The 19,592-nt window shown below is 31.6% G+C and overlaps 1 protein-coding gene across 2 annotated transcripts in view; it reads left to right on the top strand.

Annotated features, from left to right (window-relative positions):
- The window catches only part of LOC126768052 (transforming growth factor-beta-induced protein ig-h3), a 29,439-nt gene that overhangs the window by 2,006 nt on the left and 7,841 nt on the right, over positions 1-19,592 (top strand). Inside the window, exons 1-4 of one of the 2 annotated variants that reach the window (XM_050485971.1) lie at positions 1,196-1,427; positions 1,583-1,709; positions 13,318-13,409; positions 13,806-13,956. In XM_050485971.1, the coding sequence (XP_050341928.1) occupies positions 1,633-1,709; positions 13,318-13,409; positions 13,806-13,956 (320 nt within the window). In that variant the 5' untranslated portion in view covers positions 1,196-1,427; positions 1,583-1,632. Of the gene's footprint in view, positions 1-1,195; positions 1,428-1,582; positions 1,710-13,317; positions 13,410-13,805; positions 13,957-19,592 lie in introns of those variants that run through there. The other variant, XM_050460500.1, reaches the window with a different exon arrangement.

Raw genomic sequence — 19,592 nt, forward strand, 5'->3', positions numbered from 1 at the left:
ATAGTATGCTTAGTATATATAGTATGTATCGATAGAAATATCCTGCTAACGCTGTTGGCGCTTTCCTATGTATGAATAATGAATCGTATGGGCTATTTTAAGTGAACCTATTGGGTTGCCCACTTTGATGATCGTTCGGTCAGCATCCAATACAAAACCCTGTATTTATACATACATTACTTATTATTTAGAACTTTGCGATTAAAGAACCAAGTATAATGGAGGATTCAAGGCCAATACACACTCGTAATAAAAATAGAGTTCTTGAGACGAAAATTAAACAATGATAATACCCTAAGAGAACCGAGTTAATATAGCCTACGTTGTAAAAAGGCTACCCCTACACTAGCCAGGTTAGATTTTACAGAATCACCTTGCAAAACTGTTTTAATGACTGATGCACTGCGAAACTTTCATTTTTTGTTTACAGTAGATGGGACGGTCTAATAAACATAGACAAAAAGTCTCGAAAGAGTTATACCTTAGCTACATACATATGAAACTATGTTTTTTCCTTTATATATTCCGAAATTTACTTCAGTTTAACAACACCATAACAAAAGAAACTGAAGATCGAGAACAGTTTCCATACACAAACAACATTTTGGGCTCAAAATCGCAACGTCAGAGTTCAGTAGAAAGTGGAAAAGATAAAAACGCTGGCAGACAAAACAACCAAATAAAAACAACGAAGGGAAACTAAGAAAAAAGTTAAAAAGCACACAAAACTAAAAGCCGATATTGCATACAAATTAATTGAAAGAAGCTGCACCGATTGTACATACATACATATGTATGTATGTGGCGGGAGTAGCGCAAAAACGGCATCAATCCAAAGGCGACTCATCCAGCAAAACCAACCCATACATATGTACACGCTACTAGGCAGCTAGCGATCGCATCCCAACACAGCAAAGCAAACACATACTCATTCAGCCAGTCAACGAATACAAGCAAGAGCCACAGCCAGGTCGCCGCCGGGCCAAACCTCATCAGCCGCTAAAGATCTTACCAGCAGCGGCAAGTCATCAACAACGCACTAAACGAACGGGCAACCAGCCTGCCAGCCGATTGTCATTTATACATTCATATAAACAAACCAACTCGTAGTTGACGATCGCCAACAACGATCAGCTCAAGTGGCAGGTGATGTAGGGGGTAGCGCACCTTATAAATACCGGCACTGTTGTTCTGTGTACTCAGTTAATATTGAACGGTGCTATAGAGAACAACGTGTGAACTCAACAAAACTAAAACTGCGATACTCGTTGACTACGAAACTTTGGGATTTCAAAGTGATCTAGAAAAATATTGCAGAAAGAAATATACATATATAGAAACGAAAAGCAAACTTTATAGACTTGTGAGCATTTCAAAAGAAAATTGCAAACCAGTATTTTGCAAGTAACTCTTGCTTTATAATTACGGTAATTAAACAATTAAGACAGTGTAAAAAGTGCATAGTGAAGAAAAAACTATTCGAAAAAAGAGATTCAAATTGCAGCTGGTGACAATTTTTTAGACATTACCAATTAAACTATCTAGTCATATTTGAGTGATTTTCTTTTCATTATTATTTTAGTGTCTATTTTGGTGAACATTTCACTTTTGGGTGAAAATCGCTAGCAAAAGATGTTGCGTGGTAGCTTTTTAGTGTTAACATTACTCCTAACGCTTGGATACCTGCGGGCGCTGCCATATTACGGCGAGTAAGTAGATACATATTTATAATTTTACAAATATCTAAGTTGCACATAGCCAACAACATGCGCTCTGCACTATGTATAATAACGGTGTATATACATAAATAGCAATTAGCATTGCATTAGTGGCTTTATGTGCAACAAAAATGCTTGTGGGATTGCGGTTGTAAGAAATAGATCAAAATTAGTGCTGTTCTTATTTGTATTGAATATTGAATATTTTGAAGATACTATTTTCGAGGGGTTTTTAGTTCAAACCTATGTATCTTAATATATAAATTAAAATAATAATTGGTAAAAGGGAGAGCAAGCAATTTTCATGTGATTTATTTATTTTTTGTTTTATTTTTTTCATGTTTTTTTTTGTTTCCGTTGAATTTTGGTTCAAACTCATTACATTTATATGTAATATAATAACTAGTCTAAACCAGAAATAAAGTAATTTTAATTTTATTTTTTTTTTTAATATAATGTGTGAACTACTTATCATGGGTCAAAAATCGATTTGAAACTGAAAATTAAGTTCGTTAAGTTTTATCTGTTTTTTATTAACTCTAAGCAAATGTTAGAATTTTTCTGGATATACATTTATTGCCACGGATAATCAGGAAAGGTTATAAAATTGGACTCACGCCCACAAAATTTAATCATAATTGGTTATACTAAATTAATTATACATTAGTACATACATACATACATATGTATGTGCTATTTAAGGTGAAACTTTAAAAATCAAAAGAAAATAATTACGAGTACGTTGTTTATAACAACACTTCTCAACAAATCCAAGGAAAAAATTTGCGCCTGTGGTGTATTTGAGTTCAATATTGTATCTATGTTATGATGCATTTTTATTATTAAGGGGGTATTCTGGTCTAGAAGCATGAATTTCAGGTAATTTTTAAAGTGTCGTAAAAAAGGCAATTAATATTTTTACTATCCATTTTTTTATTAGTTATTTGTTAATTTTAGAAGAGTACAGAAAAAAATTAAAAACTAAAAAAAGTAAAAAATTTCAAAAATTATGAGCTGACGAAGGCGGGGGGTTGTCAAAAATTTCCACGTGACCATACCCATGATTTCAACCCTCCTAGTTATCTGAAACCAAAAAAAAAGATTATTAATCTAGAATAATGGCGCAATGACCGGAACTACGGAAAAGTGGGAAAAATTTTTTTCCACAAAATGGCGACCGCCTGAAAACAAAGATTTTTTGGATCACTTTTTCTGACTGTTTCGAATTTTTTAAAAATAATAAAAATAAAAATTTAGGTATGGGGCTAGTTCCAACCATAGACAAGCCTATAAAGAAGACTCTATAAAAATTCCAAGTAAATCGGTCCAGTAGAACCTGAGAAATCGTGGGTATCGTTCCGAAAAAGTCAGTTTTGAGAAAAACGCGTTTAAAGTTTAGGAGACAATTCTAGTGAACACGGACGCCACGTCACGAAATCGGCTGTATCTCCGAAAATAAGTCGAATTTTGAAAAATCCTTCCAAGGTCATATTTTTGAAAGTCTAAACTTTCAAGATATGCAAAAAAAACATAGACAAGAATACCCCCTTAACATGTACGAAAAAGAGTATAGAAATTTAGAAAATTCTTTTTGATAGTTAAAGTTGTAAATATTAAGTTTTTAATTATTAAAATAGTTTAAAAAAATATTTTTCAGATATATTTACTAAGAGTGAAGTAAAATTTATTTCTTTATTTTTTAATGAGTTGTTTATTTCTTCAGACATATCTAACATAAATTATTATTTTTTTTTAATTTGTCAGGGTATTTTTGTCATTTTCTCTACTGAATATAAATTTCTTGAATGGATTAATTTGCTCTACAGTTTATACACATTTCAATATTCTGCTAATTTTATAGCAAAAATTTTTAGTATCAAAGAAAAAAATATTCAATAAATAAGAACAACCCTAGTGAATATGTATGCTATTATGTTAAATTATTTAGTAACGTTATCAATCTGTATGCTTAAACATACAAATCATAATTGAATTTGTTCAATACATAATTTGACATTTCCATCAGCCATTATCTACTCATACAAATAATATATGTATGTACAATAGTTTGTACATACATACATACATATAAGAATAGCAATACCAACCACACATTTGCACAAATCATAAACCACACACATGCATACATACGATACACTTAACAGCTTATCACAATGTTTTCTTCGAATCAATCTATCTGGAAATTTCTTAATTTGTAATTTATAGTGTGAGTTAATGGAGGGATCATTTCCATTTAAAGTGAAATGCATGTGGCAGCGTAATTGAAATACTTGATCACAACTGCAGTATGCAAACTCTATATGAGATGAGTTGCTCTTTAGTTTTACTTAATTTAATAGCTAACGAAAACAATTTCGTAGTTAGTGCAGAGTTTCAATTAATGTGAATTAAGGTGGGAACAGATTAAAGATCGCGCTATCTTCAACTATCAGTCAAGCGAATTGAAACGCATGTCGGGGAAATAAATAAGAGCATGAAAATACGCTAAATGAATTCTAAATGCGCTATATAAATGAATAAATACAACTTTTGCGGATCTAACTAACGCAGAATGGAAAAAATATAAAACTAAAATTTTGATAGAATTATATACAAATATTTTTGAACATATATGTACATATTATACATACATTAATGGATATGGGTATATCAAATTCTATATATTTTTGTAGATATGTATGTATAGACGTTTATATCACTTTAAGCAGTCTTTTTTTTGCTTCAAAATTTTCGGCACATTTCTGGTTATAAAAGTTTAAAAGCCGGTGTGTCATGCATTTCAAGTACAATTTAGCGCTTTGGACAAAAAATGAGGGGAAAAACGTCAATTTAATTATTTTCATTTGTGAAATCGGCTTTTGCGTATTAAATTTGGCAAATTACAGAATATTTGTAAAGGAAATATTTCGGCCATAAAAAACACATATTTTTTTTTTAAATATAATATAAACATTTAAACATTTAGTTTTTTTTTTGTTAAATTGGAACTAGTTTAGAAAGTATATATTTGTGAACTATTATAAATTATTAATTTTTTAATACGAATGGCGTTTTTTAAATTATTAGATATAAATTATGTTTTAAACTAAGTATAAAGACTAAGGCAGCCGACGATCACCTGAATTAGACAAGAATCTTTTTCCGTCTGAGGGTTGACAACTCGACAGCATTAATCAAAAAAATATTCGGAAATATTTTTCCACAACAACGACATACATATGTACATATATATACATTCTATGGAACTACATACATTTGGCTCGTTTTATTTAAAATCAAATCGATCAAAATTTGTCATACTTTTTTATTTTGTGAAATATCGAAAACAATTGTTTTTATTCGAAAAATATTGAAGAACACCGATCGTATTTATTTCAAAATTCTTCATTCTTAAATTGCACATTCTAATTTTACGGAGTATGTAAGCTTTTAGAGTTTAATTATACCCTGAACAGGGTATATTAAGTTTGTCACGAAGTTTGTAACACCCAGGAGGAAGCGTCGGAGACCCTTTAAAGTGTATATATAAATGATCAGTATGATCGGAGCGGAGTCAAAGGCTTGTATAGAAAACTTTCGCATTTGCCTTGGGGTATCTTCACGAAATTTGACATGGATTACTGCTTAAGGTAACAATATAATCTTCGAAAAAATTGTTCAGATCGGATTACTATACCATATAGCTTCCATACAAACTGAACACATAGTTAATAAAAGAAATGCACCTGTGAAGGGTATATTAGCTTCGTTGCAGCCGAAGTTAACGTTTTTTTCATGTTTCAAAATTTTTTTTGTCTATTTGATGTTTAACTAAAACCCGTATCAAGGCTGCGTGCAACATATTTTTACGTTTTTTAGTGTTGATTAATTAAAATATGCTAATTCCAACATTCATAAACTGTTCTAAATGCAAAATGAAAACAAAATAAAAGCAATTGTCGTACATACCACTGCGGGCAAAAAATAGTAAGACTTTTTGATTTAAATTTCGGACGAAAATCCAATCGTCGAAATATTTTTGTTTTGTCAGTTAGTGACATATGTGCCAAATGTCACATCAAAATTAAAATTAATTTTAACCATTAGTGTTAAGTAAATGCGTGTCTTCCTGAAGCACATAAAGCGCATTCGGAAATTTTTACGATGAGTGAAATTATTCAAGAAAGAATTCAATTAAATTTTGTATGTGGAATCAAATTTCTGGTGCCGAAACATTCAAAATGTCGGAAAAGGCCTTCGGTGATAATTGTTCGCGAGCAAGTGTTTTTGATTGGTACAAATTATTCAAATAGGGTTGAGAAGGCGTTGACGAAGAATCAAGTACCGGACGGCCATCAACTGATAATCAACACGTCAATAAAATAACAGAACAGTCAAAGATTTTACTGGCATCGTTGGAATATCGGAAGGATCAGTGGAAACCATTTTGAAAGATCGGCGGTTCCAAAATCACTCATTTTTTTAAAAAACGTCGTCGCTATTACGTCTGTGAAACAATCCTTTCCGACTACCAGGATCTCATGAAACGTACTGGCGAAGAGTCTTGGATCCACACATGCTTACGACCCGTAAACAGACGAATACTGTGGCAGAAGTGCGCTGAAGTCGAAAACCACGTCAAAAATCAAGATTATGTTGACAGTTTCTTCTTCCGAATTCCTTTCGTCCTGCCAAACTGTCAACAAGAAATACTATTTGAGTGTTCTGCGTCGTTTGCGCGAAGTTATTCGTAAAAAGAGGCCGGAATTATGGGCCGGCAACTCTTGGTTTTTGCACCACGATAATGCACTGACGCATACTGCATTGATTCTTTGTGAGTTTTTCGCCAAATTTTCAACCAATATCGGGCCACAACCACCGTATTCGCCTGTTTTAGCTCCGTCTGACTTCTGGCTATTCAGCAAACTCAAACGACCGTCCGGGGAAACCGTTTCGAGTCTATTGAAGACATTAAATGCGCATTAAAAAATTAAACGCAATTAAAATTGACATTAAGAAGTGCTTCGTGGATTGAAAAAAACGTTGGCACAAGTGTATAGAGGGCAAGGGGGATTACTTTGAGGGGGTCGACATAATAAATTAAGAATTTTAAAATTATGAACAAAGTCTTACTATTTTTTGCTCATAGTAGTATATGTATTTACTTTTGACTACAAGTTCATTATAAATCCTCTGAAAATAAGCAATTCACTAACAAAGCATTAGTTATTTCTTTAAAAAAAACAAAAACGTTTCTCGAAGCTTCAGTAATATAAATATGTAAATGAACCCACACTTTCTTTTAAATATTCATATGTAAATCTTTCCTGTTTTGTATACACATATGTATAAATATATATAGAGTTTATAATTAATATGGAAGTACATAGATAAAATAAAGTAAACAAATTTCAGTGGAATTAGCCTTTCACTGCAACTGTTGCATAAATCTGTCATAAAATTAATTTTAATAATTAAGCAATAAAATTGCTTCAAACAAAACGAAATTGTTAAAAAATTATATCAGTGACGAAAAATAATATGCATTTAAATACATACATACACACATTTTATGCAAATAAGGAGCTGTGTTGGTGTTTCTTTCGTTTCTTCGTTATTTTCCAATGCATGTACGACTTTCTTCTTTTCATACCATCATAAGGTACGTTTGTGTAACTATTGAAGTCGAAAAAAATTGAGTTGTCGCCGCTTTTGTTTTTAGTTGTCACACATTTTCTGCATTTGTATAGTTCATTGGCACTTCTTTTATTTTTTTTTCCATTTATTATACTCTGTACATACATACATATACATTGAATTTGCTACGAAGTTCGTAATAGCCACAAAAAAATTCGGCGACCCTATAAAGTATATACATATGTACATATATAAATGACCAGCGTGACGAACTGAGTCGATTTGGCTATATCTGTCTGTTTGTCCATCTGTTCGTTTGTATATAATGTCCGTCTGTTTATGGTGTAGTCCCTCAGTTTTTGAGATATCGATCTGAAATATTCACACGTCCCAGGAAGATGCTCATTAGTCGGAACCACCACCGACATCGAGTCAAACTCAAGCCCTTGAAGAGAAACCTTTTTTATTTGACAAGAGCACATTGTTCAGATTGAATTAATATCGCTTATAACTGCCATAAAACCGAAGTTAACTTTTTTCTTATTTTCTTTTTTAATTTTAACACATTTCTTGGAACCGGTGAAATTTTGGCAGAAAAGAAGAAACACTAACATTTACGACCACAAATATCAACATATCGAATAAGGTCGTAAAATGCAAGGGGCGCAAATAAGTTAAATACATACTATATGTATGTATGTATATATGTATCATATTGAGTTTTAATCGTCACTTCTTGTTGCATTTTAAAGTATTGTTTTAAAGAATTTCTGACCTCGTTGAATTGCAGCTTAGTAACGGTTTATTTACGAATGGCGCAGCAGCAGCAGCTGTGCCGCTGTTGCACCAAACTCAATGCAGTTTAACTAAATTGACAGCGTCTACTTATCTGCAGAGGGGCATATCCACAGGTAGAACTTCCGTTTATACATATGTACATACATATTGTATATATGCATATACTTATGTAAGTATGTATGTGTGCCAAAAGATCACTTAGTTCGAGGGTACCAACTTACAGCTTGCTGTCAGTCTATCGCTGTTGCCTTTAGCGTGCTTCGTAGCGCTTGCAAATCATGCAAATCTTAGCGTTTCTGCGCTTCTTCACTGCGGACAACGCGTTTACGGTCAACTTTATTTAAATTTGTATTTCCTGACAACGTTGTTTTATTGTTCTGTGTACGAGAAGTATGTACCTATAAGCGCTCAAACACACTTTTTAATGTTGTATTAATGGCTTTTTCTGCTACAAACTAACTGTCAGGGCACGACTTTTACGAAGGGGGGCCAACAATATATTTTAAAGTGGGGCACCGGGTCTCTTTTGTGCTGTTGGTTTCGAAGTTGTGTTGTCTTTATCTACATACATATGTATGTATTTGCTGAGTAAACAATAAAAACATGAACCATGCAAACGAAACCAACAAAAGCATTATTTTTGTGTTTTTGTGTCTGTGTAATTTTCAGGCTATGCTTAGCGTTTATTATTTAGCACTCTCTTCCAATTAATGTAGTACTGCTGTTCCACACAGTAAATTCTAGAAAGGTACATCCATGTTTTGGCTTACGTGGCTTGAGCAAGAACGGTTTTGGCTAAATTTACGATTTACAGTTTATAATCAGACGGATTCAAGGTGTACTGCCAATGATGGCAAAAATTAACACATCGTATGTACATACTTACATACTTATATACGTATGTATGTGCATATATCTGCTTGCCAACGTGATGTAAAGCGTTTTAGTCAGTGGCAATGGAAATTTACGGAAGTTTGTTAGCACAATGAATTTATAGTTTTCACACATAGTACATATGTACATACATATGTATGTATGTAGTATATGCAAATGTGTATGATTCCGTTTACCATTTAAAAATAATTTTACTAAAATGCTTATGTTTATACTTAATTTAGCTGCAAATCGCAATAATTTGGCGATTATGGCCGGCTATAGAGATCCCAAACAAAAGAAGTGTATTTCCGTGTTTAGTAAGTTAGCAGAAAGTAAACCCAACATACTTTTGTGGACCAAAGCAAAATATTTTTAGTTAATCTGTCTGTCTATTATGAGCTTCTATATAATAGTTTTAAGTTCTTTATATCCACAGTAATTTGCATTTTTCGTCTTCGGTGAATGCTGGTAGATTGCGTATTTCTCAAGAAGATTGCTGTTTACGGGGTTTAAATAAAGTTTTTTAAGTTCTGTAACAATATAAAATCACTATAATTTATGGATTGATATTATGTTTGTCCATGGGCAGATATAAAGCTTAATATTGTCCAGTAGTTGCTTAAAACATTTTTTTGAGCCTAATGCTTGACTAATATTTTACCCAAATTTCGTTCATATCATTATTTATTGGAACTCCTCGACGCTATTTCTGTTGATTATTCAAAATATGCGGTGCTTTCATTTTATTTTAATTTTACATGCGTTTTTGTCTAATCTTTTCTTTAAACTTATTTCATACAAAGACATTCTTTTGATCCGAAAATTTATTAGATTTGGAAATAGAAACTTCGAAATAATATCTTTATAAAAGTTCAGTTAGGTGCTTTTATCAATAGGAAACGTTTTTTGAATCGTCGCGTTACCTTTATATTTTTTAGTAACACTTTTTTTTGACCCAGTTAAGTCCAGATCTACTGGCTTGAAAATTTTGGTTTCACTGTTTGCAATTAAATAAATACAGATATTTTAATAATTTAATTACTAAAAATATGCCTCTTTTAAGCGTAAATTTTCAAAAGAGTAATTCGAGTTTTTGTCGTGTTATAGGCGAGCTTGTAATTTAGCATTAACTGCGCTTAGTTGACACAGTGTACAAACCCCACTTATCGCAATTTGTATATAATGTCCCTTTGTTTTCCAAAGAGAGTACGTGGAAAAGTGTGCCGATAATAATTGCATTACGCTTACAAATATTAACTAAAATGCCTTTCATATTAATTGCACTTAATTTAAGTGCTCTCATATTTATTTTCATTATTTATTTCCACTATTATTTGCAATTATATTAGTGCGAAAAAAAATATTTTGTCAGCTATTTTAATTTTCAGGTCACACCAATTTTTAGGCTGTTTTTATGCTTTTAAGTGTTTGTTTATGTAAATTATTTATACATACATATGGATTAACTATATTTGGTAGGTTTGTTAACCTTATAATAATAATAGTAGTTCTAATATGGCAAATGCCTAGCCAAAAAAATGTATAGGAAATGTAATGCTAAATAATTGCCTCCACAATATTGCATTTGAAAGGTATTGTCGAATTTAGTTGAAAATATAATAAAAAATAAAAATGCTTATAGCATAAAATAATTAAATTCATAGAACAAAATACACCGCAACTAGACTTTTTGTTTCTTTCACCAATAAAAACAATATTCTTGTTTATTACTTAAAACTTCACTAAGCATAAATAATAGAACATTTTCATACATTTTTACGTTTACCAAAAATGGTAGCCAAATGTCAACGCAGTGCAAGGAAAAACGAATTAAAATGCACAAAGAGGCACGTGCTTTGTCACAGCGTGACTCATAATTTTAATTATTTTGTGATTTTATGTTTGAATAAATCTTATGTGTGAATGTTGTGCACAATAAAAGAGAATTTCAATTATAAAAGTCAGCCAAAGTGATTTATATGCAAATGACAAATAAATAACAAACGTATGTGTGTATGTATATAAGTATGTCAGTTCTTTAAACTTTGAAAGGAAGTAACATTTAAATACCTGGACTCATCAAAACTTTATGTAGCCACAATTTTTCAAGCTTAAATGTAGATTATCTAGAGCGTATGTGTGTTTGTAAACACACTGTGACGAAATATAACGAAAATTTTATATGGCATTCATGCCAAAATCTGTACATGCAAAAGTAATAACAAAATTTTAAAAATCAATTTACGATTTAACATTGTGTAAAATTTTATTAAAACTGTTTCCACTTAACACTATTATTTACGCAACGCTTTTTGATATTTCAGAAGTCAAAAAAAGAAAAGGTTATCAGCTTATTAGAATTTTGATCACATTTTTTATTGTTTCTAATTCTCTGTAAGTGAAGTGAGACAAAAAAGTAACAGAAAAATTGTGCGCAATGAATAATAAAAATATATTGTAGTTTGATGTGTCAACTTATACACAGAGGTGGCTCGAGACGCTAGTTGAGGAGTTGAAGGAGTAATTTAACTATTATAGGATGCAAATCAGATTAATATTTTATATGATTTTTTGCTTTCAAGAAAAATTTTTAATTTTTTCTTATCAAAATATTCCAAAACGTGAAATTGATAAAAGTAAAACTATAAATTTTAAAACATTTCTTCTAAGTGTTTTTTATTTTCTTGAAAAAATTTGGCTTTAAAGCATTGAATTTTATTTTCTTATATTATTTTTACTAATGAAATTCATATTTTTAATTCATAAATTCATAATAGTAAATCAGCTTGTAACCCAAAATGCTATGACACTGTGTACTTGACTTTAGAAACAAGCTTTATAGTTTTCACGATTCTTTGAGGCTTTTGTTTTTCTATCCAAATATTTTTTGTTTTACAATCGACATTTTCTAACTCTTTTCCGAAGATTTCAAATTTTTATCAATCTAAGTTAATAATAAATATTAAAAATATAAATATTGTTGTATTATGTTATAATTTTTATAGTACATATAAATAAATATATAAATATTTGTATAAATACAGTTAAAAAGAGTGAAAAGTTCGCAAATTCCACGTTTTTTGGATGTGTCATTAACGACTATACGTACTGTCATTATTTCTTTCACTTGCAAATTTCGACTGCGGTTTGATTTTAATATGGTTATCATGATTATGTATCTGGAATACAGAATATTCATTAATTTTTTTAATAACAAGAAACACCCTTAGCTGCTCAGTAATTATTCTGGTCACATAACTTGGCACACAAAATCGTATTTAGTATATAAATTCCAAATAAATTTTGCTTATGCTCACATACATATATTTTATATAATTTGAGTATGTATTGTATACCATATATAATATATATACAAACTTGAAATAACAAATGTTGATTTGAAAATATAGAAAACAAATACATACATTACATTTTTAAAGGATTACAGCAGATTTTTACAGAAAAACCATGAGCTATGTAACAGGAGAAGGTGACAATGTTAATTAGTAGAATACAGTAACTTATAGAGGAATACTGTTAAATGTATGTTTATTATTGTCATTTCCATGTTATTTTTATAATCTGTTAATTAACTTTTGCTTCTTCTATATCTTTCAAATTTCCCTGCTGTTGTTTTATACCACTTTAAAAATAATCATGTTTTAGTTAAGTCACACACACACAGAGGTCACAATCTAGTGATCAGAGTTTTTCTTTTTTCTAGTGTGTGTGAATAACAAAATTTTATTGACTGAAAATCTAATGTATTTTAAATTATAGTTAAATTATATTTGAACTACTATCATATACTGTTTTAGAAAGTCTGGAACTAGATAAGAGATAATATTTATAGGAACCTTTCAGATTTTATTTCTAATTTCTTTCATTACAAACATACATACATACATACAAACATATGTACAAACATGCTTTCACAGAAAACACTAAAGTCAAATAAATTCATTCTAACAAATACATACATACATTAATATTAAAACATGCCTAGAGATGCATTAAATTAACGCTTAAATACAAAACACATAAACAAATTTGCATTTTATTTCAATATTCGTAGTTTTGCGCATCTACATCATATCACTACACCGTTACAACACCGTCTCTTACAACCCATACCATTAATACCATTCGCACCACTACCACCCGCACCCGCTGTTGACACACAAGTAGTAGAAATTGTTGAACCACAAGCGCAAGCGCAATCAACTGGTGGATATCCAAATATTTGGCAAAATTTTGCTAATTCATATCCTTTAAATCTGGTTTCTAGTAATTTCGATGAAGAAGCCGAATTTGTGCCGCTCGAACAACAACAGCAGCAGGGACGTGCCGGTTCACCGCATGTCAGAGAGAAACCATTTGGTAAGTAACGGATTGATTTTGTATCAAATTGTAATTGAAGATATTCGTATTTTTTAAATACTAAATGCGAATTTGATTAAGAAAGCAACAATTTTTAATATGGAGTTAAGCTTTCACTGCTCGTAAATTTTTTCATCTCGAAATAAGTATACAAATATAAGATAAGAAAAGGCAAAGAGTAGATCAGTGCTTTTTACTTTTAGAGTATTAAAATAATTCCATTGTTGTTTTACTCGTATTTATATATCTTTTGCTGTTTCTAACAAAAATATTTCTGAAACAATATTAAAAAGTACAGACAAACTTCTACTCATATAATTTTACTATTGCGTATATATGTACATATGTACCTATTTCTTTATATGTACTTATATATTAATTATATTTATTTCACAGATGTGGATGTTGTGACCAGTGAGATTAATGGCGGCAATCAAGGCCCTGGCGTGTTTTTCCAGCAATCATTCCCCTTCCTCGGAAATGATTTCTTTAATTCGTTTGGTGGTTTTGGTTTCGGTGGTATCCCACAGGAACACTGGTGGAAGGGGTAAGTGCCATTTTAAAATAATTTATTATAAAAATAGTGGAGTAGGCATAATTAGGTTAATTATTATACTTAGGACCGTTTTCTGAATGAGTGGTTAGCAACCATCTGTCTGTTAAGATCGGGTTAAATTAACCAAAACTCCTTCTTTCGGTAAAGTTAATGTGTTAAGACAGTGTTATATACAGCAAAAATTAATATATTTATTTGGAAAATATCATTTGCACAAATTTGCCTTTGATTGGTCCATTAAAAATGCACACGCAAATCGAATTCATAGCATGAGTTTGAAGTTTGATCTCTTCGTTGAATTAGTGTGTGTTTGACTGCTGTTTAGAATACGAACAGTTGGGCGATTTTTACCAAGGAAAAATTTCACAGGAGGAAAAATTTCAAGTTTGATTGAAATTTTTTGTTTCCAATGCAGTCATGGCTATTGAATCGTTAAAAATGCTACAGAAGCGGGAGTCTCTAGTTTACGACGAACACAATTTGAGTGACACAAAGCATTTAGTGAAGATCGTGAAGTCATCGGACACTTGCTTCATGGGAGTCATCCATCCGACTCTGTTAATGACATAACATCAAAATTGTTAAAGAAACAGAGCTTGAAAATCTTTGTGTTGGTAATATAGAGATAGTAGAGCATCTCAACATCTCTTATGGTTCGACATTTGGGGTCTGAAGCGTGTTAATGCTAGATCATAGAAGACCCGAATCTTTGCAAAAATTTCAGCAACTTAATCAAAAAAAATGCTTGACAGCATATTTATGTAGCTGAGGTCCCTATATATTCTTCAAACACATCATTAATGGTGATGGAATGTGGGTTTATGAATACAACGTCGAAACTGTCCAGCAGTCTAGTGATGGTGCTCTAAAAATGAGCCGAAACTGAAAAAACCAAAACTCGCTAAAGGCACTGAAATCCTGCCTTATTAGAAAAGGAAATTGGATTAAGCGTTGACATGCTTGTATTGGCTTAAAAGAAGCTTATTTTGAAGGCGATAATTAAATTTAGTTTTAAAATACGTGAATGGTAACACAATGAAAATGTGTGAAATGTGAAAATGTGTGACCTACGCGGTCTTAAAAATTGTAACTCTATAACACCCATATTTGTTTGTTTAACAATCGATAAATATTAAATACTTCTCATAATAACTTTATTGTTAAACAAAATTTATCCATTGTCAACGTTCGCTCTAAAAGCAAAACTCACAGAGAAATTTTTTGTTAAACAAAACAGAAATATGAGAAGGAATGATATGTAAAATAAACAAAATAAAACACCAAACAACAACAAAAAAGTAACATTGAATGAGGCTCATTGACATCAAACAGAGATAATTTCGCCATTTACCAATTGCAAAGTGAAATCGCTCACTGTCAATTTACACACTTCTTCACAACCCATATTGAGTGGACGGTCAGTGGAGAAGCAAAACGCCTAGCTTATGGGGTTATACATGTATGATAGAGTGACTGAATTTTTAATGACACACAATTGTTTAGCATATACATACATACATATGTATGTATTCCAGTTCTAGCGTATGTATGTAGTAATGTAGACATATAAAGTTTAAAAAGATGAAGGTACTTGTATCCCAGTAAATATTGCTGTGGTCACAAAAAAGAATATCACGAAATACAAAGTATTTGCTTTTTAACTTTCTAGAAAATTATATTTATTTTATTTTGCATATTGTAGCATGGCATTAGTGGTAAGTTTAACCTTATATATAAAGACAATGAAAGTACAGTATGCACTTGTTAACCGCAACCATTGACTACTACATACATACATACTGAGGTGCGCAATTAGTTGATTGGTTGACTTGCACTAAATAGTCACTTTCTAAAATAACAATGAAAGCATAACAAATATGATTAACAATTTAAACATATTTTGGAATAGAGCCACATTCAAAGTAAAACTGAGAAAATTAAAAAAAAAAACATGTAAAATAAAAATTTTCTAGAAGCCTAAAATTTCAATACAATATAGAGTACAGTTAAGTTAGGTAAGGCCGTTAGATTGATCCTAAAACGATGAATCTTACTTGATCAGATATGCGTTCCAAAGGTGGAAAACCAGATGCTCATAATACATTGAGGAAGCGGTTTAAACTTAGCACAGAATCGGTTAAAATTAATCCCAGCAACTTCGTTACGTTCGCCAAAGGTGTGTGCCGAGATATTTCAATCTCAATCTGGCAAAAGGCGGGCAATAGAGGAAGAATTGACAGGATGATTCCACCTCTCCTGTCCTTACAGCTTTGGTAAAGAGTCTATTGAACAATGTTCAGTCAGAGCACCTATAATTGAAGCGATATTGCCTTTGCTAAGACTTAGTAATTCGGAGCCTTCTTACGGTTCACTGTGAACGCAACTAGATAGCAGTCTCCGCCGCTAAGCATCTACCAGTTATGTCTACAAGTCCCAAAGTTATTGGGATTGGGACCCCATAAAACGTTATTAAGAATATAAAATAGTTGCTAATCTAATAAATTTTATAAAAATCTGCTATATGAATTAGGCTAAGCTAAAAATATTGATATTCATTAGAAAATTTAATAATCTACTATTAAATATAGTGTGCACATTAGGGTGTCCGTTATTTTTCAAGTTGATTTTTTTATGCAAAGACTAGCTAAAGTTGCAGGGTTTGCCCTAAAAAAGGTTCCAACTTAAAATGTTTCTTATGGTACGCTATCCATGCTGTTAACGCTGTGAAAGTTAAAAAATTTAGGTTATATTTCATCGATAGAGGAGGCTTAATAAAATTTATTGCTTTAAGCTTTGAGAACTTAAAAGTTCAAGTATTGCGCTTTTATGGGTTATGGTTATCAGTTAATTAAAAATGAAAATGAAGAATTAGAAGTCTCGAGACTCTTCATAGGCTCCTGGTTTAACGAACCTCTAGAGAACTTCACCTATTTTGACAAATTTTTGTTCAGGCGAGACACACTCTCGCCTAAATTGGCTTGTAAACACACGATATTGATTGTTTGACAGAAAACTAAACATAAATTGAATTGTTTGGTAAACTTTTTTCTCTAAAACAAATAACCTACAACCTTTTAAATATTATATTCTATTTCAAAATGTTCCTCCGCTCTACTAAAAGGTCTCAATGATTTTTTCTTAAAAATATTCCTTTGCAAGTTATACGCAGTTAAAATTATGCATCAAATGTACTCACTTAGCATTCAGGTATACGTTCCACCATGTCGTATGAGCAACACAGAAAGCATAAATCACTTGTATGAATGCTCAGTGCATTTGATATATTCATATAACTTTTAAAAGAATGGTTTTATTAAAAGAATCATTAAGACGTTTTTGTAGAGATAAAAATCTGCTATTAGAATATATTTCAAAGTTGTAAGTTTATCTCATCTCATGGGAAAGTCCATTGTTATACATAAACATAAGAAATAAATGTACTTTTGTCACGGCTTAATTTCAAAATAAAGTGCTTGTATACATATAGTACGTTAGATCCTCGTGTTTAGGGCAATTGAAACTTCAGCGGACACCCTAATGTATATATATATATATTAAATAACAATCAGTAGTTTAATAATAATTATTATAACATATTCTATATAATAATTTCATAAATGCAACGGACACACACTTTTTTACTAGTGTTGCTTAACGAGTACATACTGTGAATCTAAATCATCCGTGCGAAAATTCTACTACGCCTTAAGATAAATAAGGAATTATAAAATTTAAAAGAACATTTAGATGCATACATAAGTACGAGTATGTACTAACTATATAGGCATTACAAATCACTCAAGATTTTTTCCTGGGTTGTCAAAGCAGATGTCACCGTACGCTTATGCAATCAAACGAACGATTAAGTAAATTGTTTCCTCCATTTCAATTAGTTTTGCGAAGATCGCTTTCATTGCAAAAATAAACTGGTTAATACACACATATATAAAGGGTGTCCCAAAATTAACGCAAGATTTAGTTTTTTCACCATTTATGGCGGTGGTAAAGTGTTGACAACGTTTAAAAAACAATCGACAGCTGTTAGTTTAGACTTAGTAAAAATGATAGAATAATGTGTTTCCATTATTGAACAATATTTCAAAAATAATGAAAGTTCCAATGCCGATTTTTTAAGCAAAATCAAAGAATTTTCACCTTAATGGGTTTGCTAATCGCCAAAATTGCCGCTTTTGGGGTTCTGAAAACACAGATGTAAATATCGAAAAACAAATAAATCCACAATATGTTATAGTTTGGTACGGATTTGAAGTTGGAGGCATAATTGGACCACACTTTTTTCAATATACGGCTGGTCAAGTAGTGACTGTTACTGGCGCTTAATAACGCGACGTGATAATCTGTTTTTTTTTGCCGGAAAATATTGATGTGGCCGATATGTAGTTTCAACAAGACGGTGTCACTTGTCGCACAGCCCGTGAAACTCTCCGTCACTTAATGCATGAGACATTTACAGATCGTACAAACTTTCGTTTTAATGATCAGAATTGGCCTCCTAGATCGTGTGATTTAACACCATTAGATGTCTTTTTAGCTTCTTATCTTAAAATAACAGGCCTATTGCAAGAAGCACACAACCATGCGTACTTTAAAGGAGGATACTCAACGTTGCATGTGCATGGATAGTCGTGGAGAAAACTTTCCCGATATGGTATTCTATAAATAAGCCTATCCTATTTACCTTATGACTCATTAGAAAAATTGCAATCGAAAGACTAAAAATTGTGTTTTCTATTTAATTCCAATCTTGCCTTAATTTTGAAACAACCTTTAGATTTGCTCATATGTATGAACATACATACATACATATTTTTGAATGGATGTATATGTATGTAAGTATGCATATTCCTACTGCACTTCCATAGTAAATGTAGGAGTTAATTTAGTATACAAATAAACTTGCAAATGCACATTTATAAATGTATGAACATATGCCACATGCCACCTAAAAGAGAAAATAACGTAACATCATTTCTCATAAGTTTACAGGCGAAGGAAATACGATATAATAGAAACCACTCATATTGAAACAAAATTTGAGTTTTGGTTAAACATAAATAGGTTATATATTGGTTATGCTACATACATATGTATGTATGTATATGTATATGTATGTATATATAACATGGTGCAGTGAATCGAAAGGAGTAAAAAACTCGTCTTCTTCTTAATTGGCGTAGACACCGCTTAATCGATTATAGCCGAGTTAACAACAGCGCGCCAGTCGTTTCTTCTTTTCGCTACGTGGCGCCAATTGGATATACCAAGCAAAGGCAGGTCCTTCTCCACTTGGTCCTTCCAACGGAGTGGAGGTCTTCCTCTGCTTCCCCCGGCGGGTACTGCGTCGAATACTTTCAGAGCTGGAGTGTTTTCATCCATCCGGACAACATGACCTAGCCAGCGTAGCCGCTCAACTCAATTTCGGTTTTTTTGATGATACATTGTTTTGCATTTTAGGTGACGATATGTATGCGCATATATGAAATACATACTTATATGTACATATGTATGTACATATATCACACAAATGTAAAGCTCTTCTCACATTGGAACTTTGTAGAATTTTTATTTCTAAATTGTATGTGTCATTGACGCACAGCCTCCCCTTT

This window comes from Bactrocera neohumeralis, chromosome 2, assembly GCF_024586455.1.
Source record: "Bactrocera neohumeralis isolate Rockhampton chromosome 2, APGP_CSIRO_Bneo_wtdbg2-racon-allhic-juicebox.fasta_v2, whole genome shotgun sequence".
NCBI classification, from domain to species: Eukaryota; Metazoa; Arthropoda; class Insecta; order Diptera; family Tephritidae; genus Bactrocera; species Bactrocera neohumeralis.